The sequence below is a fragment of the Vanessa cardui genome, chromosome 21 (assembly GCF_905220365.1).
Source record: "Vanessa cardui chromosome 21, ilVanCard2.1, whole genome shotgun sequence".
NCBI lineage: Eukaryota > Metazoa > Arthropoda > Insecta > Lepidoptera > Nymphalidae > Vanessa > Vanessa cardui.
In genome coordinates this window covers 9018743-9033989 of record NC_061143.1, presented here as the reverse complement: position 1 = coordinate 9033989, position 15247 = coordinate 9018743, and the positions used below count along the sequence as shown (strand labels likewise).

Below are 15247 nucleotides of genomic sequence, written 5' to 3'. Positions count from 1 at the left end.
AATGTGGCACAATTTCGAATTTGTTATCTACCATTTATATTTATAAACATGAGCACAAATTAAGCATATGAAGATTCCGTTGCTTGGGTTTGATCTGCAATCATCGATTATAATGTACGTGTCCTAACCACTAGTCCATCGCAGCTCCACTTACCATGTCCACCACAAAAACTAACCTATATATGATATAATACAATAATAATAGTTTTTTTTAACTTTGTTAATTTTTAGGTCTTAAAATATAAGCAATGATATTCCTTAAGATATATTTAAACACTTTCCCTGAATGTTATAACAAAGGAATATTTAAACGTTGCATATATTAAATGTTTTCGAGTAAAATACAAGATGCATATTGTTTAAATAACGTTGTCATAAGAAGTCAACCGTAACTTTTCAAACAAAACAAAGCAAAACTGTTTGTGCTATGAGTTTAACCAACAGTAGTGACTGCACACACGAGAAAGTTCAAGGATAGTCTTGAATTTTGAATTTAGAATTAATTCTTTTCGAAAAGAGTCTTCTAGGTTGATAGACGAGTTTATTTTAGAGGCATATGTAATTTGTATGTTTCTATTTATTTCCATAACTTTCCATTAATGATTCATTGGCGTCATTACGATTTAACATTTAACCTTTCCATACTACAAGTTCAAGCAGAATATATGTCATGTTTGTTAATACAATTATTTAATATTAAATTATTTAATAATTTTATTAACTAACATGACTTTGTATTTTAAATTGTAAATGTTGAAAAAGAGTAACTACTGATTTTCTTGTCGGTTCTTCTCGGTAGAATCTACTTTCCGAACCGGTGGTAGCTTCACTTGATTGTAAAATGACGAATCAAAAGTGCTTGTAAAAGCCTACTTGAATGAAGTATATTTTGACTTTTTTTTAAATTTGATTTTATAAATATGTAAAATTCATGTACGTGTAATAAAACATATTAAGTGTTACATTATTTACATACATATTATATAATATACTTATAGTTTTGATCTTTACTTTATTTATTCCATTATTACACGCATAAGAACTGAAAAATATGCAATAAAGTATCTAGAGAGCATTAGGTAACAAATTTGCTTGCCTGCAAGAAATATTCTCCAGCACACTGAAGAATAACAAAATAATTTAGATCGACATATACTATAATGTAATGAAGGTAAGAAACTAAAGGACAGTTTTATCTGAACTCAAAAAGGGCTTAAGTAAACTTCCTTGTGTATAATTTAGTTCATTTTGATTATGAGTCAGGACTATCCGCGATAACAGGTGAACCGTACCGTACCTACAGAGCAAGTCGGCGATTTCAAAGCGCAGTTCTCTCTGTTCTGTTGAATTAAATCGTAATAAAACACACGCTCCGGCTATCGCGACATCGCGAGATAAATATATATCCAAATGTAGCATGTGAACTTTTTTTATCAGTGTAAAATTTCAGGGTAGATTGGGTCAAACGATTACGGTATGCTCTTTGTAATTTTTGAACGATTTATTATTTGCTATTACGGATAGTTTTAAAATGTTGAAATTTATATTTTAATTCGCAGATACAAAGCTGTGCGTGCGATGTCTTTGTATATAATACATTTATCAAACCTTCTTAACATACATAGGGACAGACAGTGGTAAGTGAATTTGTTTTATACTACATATGTAATGATTTGGACGATGCTAAAGTCGGTTGATTGCCATATATTGCCATTCGAGGTAGCCAAGGACGCCACACGACAGTGTGGCGACTGGCGAGGCAGTTTATCACATGATAGACTGCCTCGCCAGTATAGCTGTCTGGCTTAAATGGCTGCTCAGTTCTGAAATCCAGGGTTCTGTTTTGTAGAGAGAAGAAAATATTTGTAGACCGAAGTTTTAATCTATTGACACTCCGGGGTATTCGTGTCTTCAAGTAACGGTTTGTCTTGCGCCCTGAACTCTATCCGGTCTTTTTGATTATGAAAATGAGTTAATATAGAATGACATATCGCGTCGCAATGATTTGATGTTTAGATTCAAAAGTTACTAAGAGGTTACGACTTGATAAAGGAATGAATTTGAAAACTGACGAAGGTTTTCTTACTCTGACTGTACATCATCAATTACGGAGTGACGTAAGAGACAGTGTACAGAATGGTGTATTAATATTTATGCTAGATAAACGCAACGTATATATTTTCATTTCGCTATGCTTAATTACATTTTTAAGCGAATATTTTATTGTTTCTATTAATTTATTAAATTATATTATAGTTTCAAACAAAATGTTAGCAATATTAAATATATTATCATTTAGTGAAACTCATTTTAATATTTTCAGCCCTAAAGTTAGTTAGAGATATCGAGTATCGATATATGTATCGATAGTCGATGCGGAAAAGCTGAAACCAAAAGACAGTATAAGTAATAAATAAAACAATTTATATTACTGATCGACCCCAAGCAGGAACAAATTTTTATTAAGGCCGCTAAGACTCGGCATAATTTTCTCATTACGAACGAAACGGTGTGGTATTACTCGTAAGTCAGATTCCGACCTCATAATGGCTGTAATTTCGACGCATTACGAGCTATAAGCTAATAATGTTATATTAATCGATAAATATATACATTCGTGACGTCATATCTAGACTGGCTGGCGTGTAATTAAGACAAATCCTTAAGGATAGTTCTAGATAAATATTATAGTGTTTTAGTAGTGCGGCTTGCGGTCTTTATGATCTACAATTAATTTCTATTCGTAAATAAAATCGTTTATAAAAAACACATTGGTAAAAAGGGACATTATTCGATACAAGATGTTATAGATGATAAAAAAGTGTGGAGTTAATACCTGTTGACTTCCAAGCAGGATATATTAATTTAAATAATTGTATTTAACTAACTTGACTTTGTATTTTTTAAATATTGAAAAATAGTAACTACTGAGTTTTATGCTGATTCTTCTCGGTAGAATCTACTTTACGAACCGGTGGTAGCTTCACTTAATTGTAAAATGGCGATTCAAAAGTGCTTGTAAAAGCCGACTTGAATGAAGTTTCTTTTGGTTTGATCTTTTAGATTTGCAATTTTTAAAGAAAATTGGTCAAAAAAATGTAAATGTAATCTTTGTAAAAAAGACATTTAACGAACAAATTTGTCTAAAATTGTACCTTGTAACTGATTACTTTTGTCGATTTAAAAAAAATCGTATAAAAAACTAGCCTTTACCAAATACATAATAAACATTAATAAATACACTAAAGTAGAATACATATAATGCGAAATTGAAAGAAATGGCGCAGATATGGAGACATAAATAAAAAAAAAGATATGGAGCAGTATTGAGACGTAAATACTAAAAAAAATTCTATTAAAACCATCTTGCAATAAAACCTCATTGTAACATTTCCTCGTGTTTGGATAGAACAGTAATAATTTGGAGTTATTTGTCCTTTTCGACATGTGCGGCCAGTGCTAACATTGACCAGGGGGTGTTTTCACAGAGCGAAATTAAATAAAACTCAACGCCTAATAAACTGAGGGTTGGTGGAATTCAGAAACTGTCTTATTTTAACGATAGCGATGGATTTGTGGCTTATTATTTCGAGTTTTTTTGTTTTAGTAACAGATTCAAAAAAGGTATGTTGGTCTACACTTGTACTACCGTTTCTTATAATGCATTGACTGTCATATTTTTACAGTTATGTGAATATTCTAGTGAATAAAATGTATGTACAAAATAATAAACATTATATACATAAAGAATGTTTACTATAAAACTCTATTAAAAGAAACAGCTTACTTCACGTTTATATATGAAATGAGAATTACAAGAAAATTTCAGAGTACTTCTAAATACTATATTTAATATTAGAAAGCTTACATTTTATGCAATTAACAGGATTATTTATAGTATTCATATTGGTCGTTAAATGAATAGTATATATCATCAATTAATTGAATACAATTCGAACATAAATATACGCCATAAAACTAAAAACGTTTCCAAGAAATACCCCAAGACAAAGTTTTCCCTCCCTTAAAAATAATACAACACCCGTTGATTACCAACCCCCGGGGCCCTTGACCGGAACTCGGGCATCTAATGAAGAATTAACACCCTTTGTGGTTCTTCTACTTAAAGATCACTTGTTTTTATCAAAACTATACTTATGGTATTTCTTGATGGTCAATTTATTGTACGCGTGATATCATAGTTGTATGTCTTTAATAAAAAAAAGAAAATCTACAAAGGTTACAATGTCTTTAAAAAAAAAAAGATTCACCAGTTGATGAAGTATTTTTCTATTATAACTGGTATTCCGAAAATTTTATTTTATATATTCGTAGACTTGGCACTTCAAAACCGATGAATATGTATTAGTTGAGACAGTTATAAAATGCGTTATATTCTTATATAAGTGTGAAATACGAAAAAATCACGATAGCATACAATAATGAATTATAACTAGCCAATTACACGGACGAATAACCCTTCAACCGGCTGCCGGGGTCGAAGCGACCTACGATCGATACCAAATAAAAATGGCTACAAAATCCCGGAAAATGTTGCAGTATTCAGAACACGTACTGTCAATATAGAATGGCGGGCGATGATTGTGATGCACCGACAGAGGGACGAGCAAAAATGGTCTGCCAACAACTGCGGATTGAAAATAAACGCGAACTATGAATAGTATCTATAGTCAGTCTAGTATTGATATTCAAAAATGTATCTCATGTATGCAAAATCATACATACTTATACTAGCTGTTACCCGGCTTTGATCGCTTAAAATATGAATACATTTACAACTTAACTCAAAATATTAGGTTGATGGTTGGTGGAAACAAAGAGGTCTTACATCTTTATTCACCAAATAGTAGGCTATGTCCTTTCTCAGGCTCTAGACTATTTGTGTAAGTACCAAAATTTCCTTTAAATCGATACAGTAGCTTTGGCTTTACAGTACTTTCACATTTATAATATTGGTATCAAAGTATGATTATTATATAAAGACTCCATTATGTCATACAGGCTGTATAACCATATCCTTTGTATGTGATAATAACAGTATCGAAGAAAAAATAGTTTTGTATTAACAGCGCGTAGAGGGTTAGAGAGTTCATTAAAGATGGCTTAGGAAGGGTTAAGTTATTGAATGAGATCAATGTACTGTATACATTATAGATGAGGGGATCAAAGGCTGTGATTAACACTATTTATGAGATAATGAGGGAAACACCAGTTCATTACAAGAACTAAATTTCAGGTACTACTATAGTCCACCGAGCTAAAACTAAGTGGTGCAGATGCTTCATCAAGAGTGTAACCTCGCCTTATTGCCTCCACTGTTCGGGCTGGTTTGGTCATTTTTTGCCCAGAGGATCAGAATTGCGATTTAACGAGGAAATGCTGCTAGCATTCTTGTCACCATTCCATGCGGTCAAGATTTATACAGTAACTATTTTTATTTCATATTTGTAAAGTTAATTTTTTTTTTATTTTTTTAAATTGTATTTAAGCATTTAATGTTATAAATTATTCTATTAATAAAAGTCATCGTTATAAAAGTTTCATAAAGATTCATAAGAGATGAAAAACTAAGTTTAACAATGAAATTCTGATCAAGGAGCCGAATCATTAATAAAAGTACTAAATAAAAGAATGGGTACAAGGAAAAATTGTGAAAATCCAATATTTTGTCTGAACCCGTGTCGCGACACTGTTTCCCTTATTTATTGTTATTTTTCTATTTCGCTGGCAGATGTGCCACGCCATGATTTACGGTATATTGTATTTGGAGCCAAAATTATAACGGCCTCGTAATTTTTTTCTTTTATAATATTTTAGGTGTATTAAAAAGTTATGAAATTATGTATTATTTATGAAATTAAATTAAATTTTAATGACATTAAGGATAAATATATTAAAAAAAAACATCAAATCGATATTTAAAAAAGTTCTCATTAAACCCATAAAGTTTAATCATATTTAAAATTTATTATTTAAAAATTGGAATTTAATCGCAGTCTTAATTTTTTAGCTAATAAATTAAAGGATTTTAAATTAAAAAAGGAGACGACTTATAAAAGTTAATCTGTAATATACATTTAAAAAATAAAAAATAAAAAGACCTGTTAACATACAATACGTCCGATTTCCACGAACGCCAACACCCTACTGCAATAAATCAAAGGTGCTGCCGCCAAACGGCAATATGGGGAACAAAACATGTGTTTACCACCAAGTTAATTTGTCGAATTTATCTGCTTGTCTCTTGTTATTGTATTGAGAAATATTGCGTTTCGTTGAGTTATGTGTTTAGATTCTAAGATAGCCTGCTTGCTATTTTCACCGTACTCATTCACGTGTGTGTAGACCTATCAATTTTATATTATTATGATAAAGTTCGTATACACACATTGATTATTTGAAAATAGTTGTTATTTTGATGTTAGTTAAACTTATCTCAAAATCTTATTGAAAGTATTGTTCGTGGGTAAAACTAACGGTTATATCAAATATATTTTCCGAGAGGTACGTTACTTTCATAGATATTCCTGTTTGAATAAATTAAAAATAATTATTTGACGGACGATACATACTCGTACATAGAAGGATTTGCTATAGGGTTAAAATTGTACGTCAATTACACAACTAATTGCGTTTACAGTTGACATCTGTCATTTATGCAAATTGATATCAAATTGGCAGCTGAAATTTAAATTTCAACTATCAATATTAGTGAGTTTAATTTTTTTGTTTAAATGTTTTTTTATAAAAAGTATATAAAACATTTTCCGGCAGTTTTAGTTTAGTTTAGTTTTAGACTAAGTTTACTCCTCACTATAGTTTTTATTTTGTATAAAATTGATATTTAATTCATTATTATAAGTAAGTTCTTCTTAAAGGGCATTTATGAATTGTTAACTTTATTTTATTGCATTTTATGATTATAAAACATTTTAATTATATTATTTAAATAAAGTATGTCAAACTATCCTATATGCTTGCACATTTCCGACGTATCTAACAGCTAGTCTCAGATAGGTTGTACTTACGCTTAAATATTTCTAATAGTGTTGCCATAAAAAAAAGTTCCATAAAGATAGTGTTTGTAATGTAACGAGGAATTGACTAGGGCAATACAGTAATCCATTTACGGTAGAAATATCTACTGTTATACGTATTTAAGAACTTAATTTAGCTTCTTAATAGATCAAGACTACATTTCAAACGTTACACGAGATTTCAACGGTATATATAGATACAATTAATGGGACCACATCGTAAATCAAGGAACGCAGCCATGTTTGATTGAGAATAGAAAACGTTTATGTATATATTAAAGTTTCTGTTCGGCGTATTGAATAGATTTCATGTTTGTTTGATAGAAAGTATTGATTTAAGAAAATCATAATAAAAGTCATGTGACTTAAATTTTTTTTTTTTTTTATTTCTATTTTTTTAAGGAGGGTTTTTTCTAATTAAAAAATGTCACCCTCATAGTTCTACAGTTTCAATATTGTTTAACCAATTTATAAAAGATAAAAGAAAAACATGTGTGACTTAAATTTGATGGAGATCAAAATACACAAGCTTGTGTTGTCAAGTATTTGTAATATGTAATGTATGCAGGCAAGCTCCTTGTTTAATCTAAGTATTGAGTCTGATAGTTTTATTTATGATGCACCACTATTCCAATTAACTACATACATAGATCCACTTTTAATTCTACTTTCAAATTTCCAATAACAGCTTATGTTCAAAACGCCGTTTTTCGCAAATCCATAATTAATATTATAGATAGATATCAACTTTATGATAGAAAACGATCTCGAACAATATCCGGGATCCGATGTCATATGATATTTTATTTATCTTTTGTCTGTGTTGGAATAGGTGATATCTGTGTACATTTGTTAACTCCTAAGTCTTAAATGTAAAAGTCGATTTTTATGCTATTCTTTGGAGGACGAGCATATGGGCCACCTGATGATATGGTCACTACTGCCCATAGACAATGGCGCTGTAAGAAACATTAACCAATCCTTTCATCGCCAATGCGCCACCAAACTTGGGAACTAAGATGTTATGTACCTTGTGTGCGTAACTCCAGAGTTACATTAATTAACAAATGCATTATCAAAAAACGTATTGTTGAAACAAATCTTAATTTGACAAGATTCTATAATTTAATCACTAAATCGGCATAGCGCGTCTCCCACACGAGACTCATAGTGAACCTCAAACTTTACACAAAGCAAGTAGCGTGGTGAACCAATTAAACGGGCCAGGCAAAATCGTCAAACGAACCCCAACGATTTGAATAAACCAAGTCACGTTCGCCAAATAAGCAACACTAACAAGCGGTATATCGCTTGCACTGATTGTTAATTGATTAGATTAAAAATTTTGTCCCAATTCACGTCGTATTGTTACACCGGGGGATGGCCTGCTAAGTAATTAGATGTTTTATTAGCGGCGGTGCCTTTTACAATTTACATGTTGATAGATATTAATCAATCATTTTGTCTAAATTTTTTTGGAAAAGTGTGACAGAACGAAACGTTTATACATTTTTTTGCGAGTAGGCAATCTTTTTACACAATATATAAATTAATGAATCACACGCGGATTTTACAAAAAAAAAAAAATTAAATCGTTACTTTCAATGAAACGTTACTGGCAGATTTTTTAAGGTCGTTTTTACGGATTGATGTATTTTAGTCACATTCACATAGGATTAGTTACGACTACGTCAATTGAGATATTTGAATGAATTTTGACTTCATAAGATAATATGGCGATATAAGAACATTCAAATCAATTTAAGATACCCAATTCATAAATTGCTATATCTCCTGAGATCGCTAAGATGGCCCAGTGGTTAGAACGCGTGAATCTTAACCGATGATTTCGGGTTCAAACCCAGGCAAGCTCCAATATATGTGCTTAATTTGTGTTTACAATTCATTTCGGTCTCGGTGGTGAAGTAAAACATCGTGAGGAAACCTACATGCGTCTAATTTCATCCAAGTTCTGCCAAATGTGCATTCCGCCAATCCGCATTGAAACAGCGTGGTAGAATATGTTCCAAATCCTCTCTTTAATGAAGGAGGAGGCTTTAGCCCATCAGTGGGAAATTTACAGACTGTTACTTTACTATATCTCCCAGACAACGTATAAGTCAAGAGGCCAAGAGGTCAAATGCGGTGATGAAAAGATGTTAGCTGGTGTAAAAATGTTAACAAATATCTTGAATTAAAGCATATTAGTTTTACATCCTTTTTAACTTTCACAACTAAAACACATCATACCAATCACATAGAGAAAATGAAATAGCTATGGTACTAACTTATGAAGTGGACTCTTGTAGTACGTCCTAAATTTTTAAATTAAATACTATATTTTCTAGAATTTAACGAGCGCTGTCCTTGTCTCACGAGCTTAAAATAAAAAGGATAGCAAGTATTTTAATACTGGAAAATATTTTTTGTTTAGAAAATGTTTACTTAGAGAGTGCTTTTTCGTAAGAAGTTTTGTAATATTATAATATATTTTCCATGGTTTATTTTTTGCAATATTTTGAAAGGAACTAAAACCATTTAGAGACAGTAAAATAAGAGACAGTGCGTCGTATAAATCTCACAGGTAACATTTACTTACAAATCGTTGTGCTTTCTCGAAGTTCCCTCATCTTTATTGCGTACGTGAGCATATTGGAAACACCGTTGCCCCAAAACATTTTGCTCTACAATTGTGACACCCCTAAACGTGCATGTTTTATTGTCGAATATTTTTATTTTAATACCGCTATAGACTATAGGCGGGCTTGAAAATTGAGTTAAAATGACAGTGGCATACGTAGTGATTCGCTCCGCGGTCGCATTAAGCGCATTAGGGACTGAAATTGGATTTGTCGTGGGGCGGTCTGTTAGTACACTTGTTACGAATTCGAAACTCTCTTACTAAAAAACTCTTTATTGCATCAGTATTATGTGAGTTATTTACTCTTATTATAAATAATCAGTAAGATCGTGTATATGTTGAAATCGTAAGTCGTTTTTATTTGGTGATAGAGTTTTATGATAGACCGTCTGGGTAGGTATTACTTACCTATTAAATATTCTAGCAGTAGTCGGCAATAATATAGTAGTTTTGTTATTAAGTTTGTCAATGAATGGATTTAAAGAATGGTTAATATTTCTTACAGCACTAATGCCTGTGAGGTGTGCCGGTTCGTTTACCAGTCCTTTAAAAAAAATTACTTAGGGCAGTTAAACGATGATTGACTAAGCAATTATTAATGATCACTTACTAATGGATGCCTTAAAAATTTTAATATTAGTCTCTTAATTCTAACCAACTAAATTTTGCACACTGTTATAAAAATGGTTTTATGGAAATAAAAGTTTTTAAGATTATTATATGAGTGTTGTTGTTGTTGTTGCTGTTGCTATAGATTAAAATGATATTTATACATACAGATTTCTTTATTAATAATTCACATCCGTACGAAGCGGAAGTTGGTCATTTAATGGTTCATGAAGTAGTAGAAATTGAATTTATAAATATACTTTAACTTCCATAATTATCTTAAAAATAAAAGTTATTATAATGCGCCAGTTTCTAAATAAAAAAAAAAAAACAAACATACGAAACTAACTTCATTATAAATAAGAATGATTTACCAAAATACCTACCAAGATTTCCAAACTAGAAGTACAGCGCATTCGACAATCAACCACATACGACGTGCGTCACGTTTACACAGTAAAACAAACGTTTGTATTTTTTCCCAATAGCGTATAGGTAATTTATTTATTTGAAGTATTGCGGTGAATCAGAGTCCCCAAGGCGTCTTTATTTGCGTGCACGCGTCGCTTGTCAATGTATGTGATTTAGTCGCGTATATTTTTTTGTCCACGGTAAAGTTGATTCGGTGCACTGTGTGTTTTTTTTTCTAACACATGTGACACAATATTTATTGAAATTTTTATTTAACCAACCCGCATTGGAACAGCGTGGTGGAATATGTTCCAAACCTTCTCCTCAAAGGGAGAGGAGGCCTTTAGCCCAGCTGTGGGAATTTACAGGCTGTTGTTGTTTGTTGTTGTTATTTAATTATATTGAATATTAGGTAAAGTAACAACCCACTTGCCACTGGACTGAAGTCACTTCTAATCCTACGTAGAAAATTTTAATACGATATATGTAGAAGAGGCGAATTAAGGATATGAAAATTGTTCTAAATTACATCACCATCATTACATCCTGAATTGTTTTAAATTACATAATTAATTTAAATTTTAACATAACAATAACCTAACATATGCTCTACTGGGAAGTAGAGCATATTTCATATAATGTAAACAATATAAGCTATATTGAGTGTGATCAAATTAACATATTAAAAATGTATTGTGACTATTAAATATACGAGAATGTTGTATTTGAAATCTTGTTAAACTGTCTGTACCATCTCTAACACGGTTAGCACCGACAATGACTTGACGAAGGGAAATCTGATTTGCCAACCCTCCCAAGTTATTTTAAAGCCACTCAGTCATTTTGCATAGTTCCGAGGGGACGGAATATTGTGTCTTTTAGTATGCTCGACTATTTCATTTTATATTAATGTCATGTTAGCGAATTATTTGTATGAATACGCAGATTAATGAATGAGTGTTATTGATTTTTATAGCCTTTAATTAAGCATCCTCTTAATGCCACCGGGGACATAATATTATTGGAACAGGTTTTCTTTTTTTAGGAGAAGTGTTACTAGCATTTTTGTCATCATTGCACGCGATTATATTTGTAATGTAACTATTGTTAATTTTTATTTGTTTCTAGTATTGTTATAGTATGAAGGCTATTGCCTTAATGTAATTATACAAAAACAAACGAATAAATTATAGTCATAGTAAAGTTATCAAGTATTATTAATAATGTTTAACATTACATGACATGACTTCCGACTTTTTGATAAACGAATGAATGATGAATGAATTAATTGATATATCAATCAATTAAGGAATGTTCCAACATTCTTCACCTTACGACAAGCCAACCCAACCCAAACCAGCAGGTAGGGGTTAGTGCAAGCTACACTTTGAACGAATTCACACTCAATTTATTTTGTAAAACGTTGATCGAAAAGCCTATATGAATGTGTAAGAGTATACTTATATAAAGATTATTTTGATCGTAGTAATACCAACCTTTCAAGGCTTTACTCGTAGGCGGCGTGTCGCGACTCCACGGCGGGTCGCCATGACCGGAGAAGTCACGTAACTTGAGGTAGCTTATTGTCAGCCTTATGATCGACGCCTTATCCAGTTGACTGGTGATGGCGGCGGGTAGAGGTAGCATCTTAGCCAGTTCGTAGAACTCGTAGTTCTCTTTGCCTCGTCGGGAGCGCGCTGCGTCACGACTTTTCTCTTTCCGCAGCTCGAGTATGCTGTAATGATATGTTATATTAGTTTGAGATGTTCCACGTGTCACTGGCTTAATATACATCATTATTTTTATATTTTTTGTTATGTTTGCGAGAGATTTAAAATTCGAATACGTTTTAAAAATTGAAGCAACATTCATATTATTTTTCGCAGTTTAGATATTTACAGTCTTCCGTATAAAATGTTATCTAATGGTGATTAGTTAAATAACGATGTATTTTCTTCTTTCGAATGACAACTCGATTAGAACAGAAAGAGATAGGTATATTAGTAGAGATATATCAAAGTATTGGCAACGGTTGTACTCCGTTGCCAATACTTTAATAGATATCTGATATTTATATAAAATTGTCTGAAAATGCTCTTTTGTGTTATGATTTTGGATTTTCTCTCCGATGAATTCATTTATTCGTTAATTTTATTAAACAGCATAGACACCAAAATACACAGTAACGAAATAATAAAACTCAAGTCACACAAGATGGTAACATTGATAAACATATTCATAATATATTTCTTGCATATTTCTCTAAAGCTTATAAAACGAGGCTGGTAAAAATCGTATTAAGCCGTCAGGTGGGAGTTTCGCTGTTACGCCACACCCACGGGCGGAGTCGCTAATGAGTTTGTTTTAATAAGGACCAGCCTGCAGACGCCAACTTAATATGCAAAGAATTTAACGCAGAGACGCAATTTGTTTCACAAAAACAACATTGTATATAAGAAAATAGAATTATTTGCTAAACCCAACCCATATTTTCAAAGTAACTTATATAATGTAAAAAATAATTTTCTTTTACAGTTATTAGACTTATTTTCAGAGTAGGTAATTAGACGGAAGATAATTAGATAATCTTTTTGATAAGTGGACGCATCTGCCCCTGAACATAGCATGGTGCTATTAATCGTTGCTCTTAAATTGCTACGTCCTGTAATTACACTGGCTCACTCAACAGTCGACAACACAAAACAGCGGTGGAATGGAAAAAACGAAATACTTCAAATTAAAACGTTCAAATTTAATAGGCGTCTTAATATTTTAGTGATGGTTAGAAGGCAATTGGCCTACCGGAATGTATGCGGTAATCGATATATGTAGACTTTGTAACGTAATGAAGCGCCTTCGATAGGATATGACGTCATCAGGAGTTTCATATGAAAATTAATGGAAATATTGGCATTCAAAGTGACTTCTCAAATGACATCAAAGTATTATTTTTTCCATATGACGTAGACAATCAGATTCCTGTCTGTTTCATTCGATCTTCATGTATAAGTTCTAGATAGTACTTACATTTATTCAATACAATGTTAATACGTTATGGAAATTTCGATTTGCAAGTCTTAACGTTTTGATATATTTATTTAAATTTAAATATACGAGTAATAGTTTAGAAGGCCAATCAGTTCAATACCTTTGTCTATTACCGTAACGACGAAAAAAATGTAAATTAATTGCCATTCATTCAAGCAATCAAAGCTGTGATTGCACACTGGTTACAAGGTGTGAGTTCAAACCCAGGGCTGGCACCACTATCTAGTATTTATAATTCATCTCGTGTTCAACAGTGAAGGAACTTGCAAGTAAGAAAATAATCTGCCACGTGTATCCAGCAAGCATTTGCCAGCGTGGTGGAGTAAACTCTATGTCTTCTCCTCAAAAAGGAGATGAGGCCTTTGCTCAGTTGTGGAACTTCAAACTATCACTTTATTTTTACAGTATGAAAATTAATCTATATTTTATTCCCAAATGTCCAATAATTGATAATGTATGGTCGGATAGTATCCGCTGGGCGGGCATTATTATTAAATGATTGCTTGTTTTTGTTCGCACACAGTGTATTTATGCATCGTTTGAAGGATTCATTTGAAGCTTTGTATTGTTGATGTTGGCACTTTTGTGAAGGTTGTTGGCAGAAACATCAAACTTTGGTTAGGAGTCGCATGAATTGTAATTGACAAATAATTTATTGTAAGAAAAAATTAGGCTTTCAAATTATATAATTGAAGGGTATTAAAATATTATGAATTAAATAATGCTTATAAATTGAACATCTCAAATTTATTTTATTCTTATAATAAAATGTCATTTTTATATGTTATGTATCATTTTGTATACTTTAATTGGGACAGATTTAAACGCGTATTAATGTTTATTGAAAAGCTTAAAGACTATGTTGGAAAAATGTTTGTACCAATTTTAATGTCTACTGATTTAACGATTAAAGTTATTTTTTTATATGCGAGATATAGTTCTACTTTTACTATGTTTAACAATTTCAATCAAAACATAAAAATACACATTAGGACACCAAGTTTAAGTTTACGTGCAGGGGCGCTAAACCCGAGGTGCGGAGTAAGCGATCCTCTGATGGGCCTGGTTTACGATCGAGCTAGATTACTGACTTCCCGGGAGACCCGAGTTTATTGTCACCTGAGTAAGATCATTCGGAAATGTCCGTGACGCTGCTGAAATTCGTGTCATGAAACTGGACTAGTCATTTGGAGTCATAAATATAAAAAAATACAACCGATAATGTATAAATTACATTTTCAACTATTTACATTTAAAAAGATTTTAGTAATGATCCGCTCGGTAGTATATTTCTTCCTATAGCCTATAAATGATAGCGAAAATAAAAAAAAAACCTATATCGTTAATTTTCTTAATTCTAAATTCAAATAAATTAAAAAGAAATGTTGACCTAGTATAATGAGTTTTAATAGTATTCAAACATACTACAATAAAATACTTATTAATGAGGGTAGATGTGAGAAAATACGAACGCATTAAG

At 31.7% G+C, this 15247-nt stretch overlaps 1 protein-coding gene across 4 annotated transcripts in view; it reads right to left on the bottom strand.

Moving 5' to 3' along the window:
- The window catches only part of LOC124538820 (protein trachealess), a 197199-nt gene that overhangs the window by 28788 nt on the left and 153164 nt on the right, over nt 1-15247 (bottom strand). For all 4 annotated transcript variants that reach the window (XM_047116027.1, XM_047116028.1, XM_047116029.1 and 1 more), the window contains one exon: nt 12216-12454. In XM_047116027.1, coding sequence (XP_046971983.1) covers nt 12216-12454 — 239 coding nt within the window. The remainder of the gene's footprint in view (nt 1-12215; nt 12455-15247) is intronic.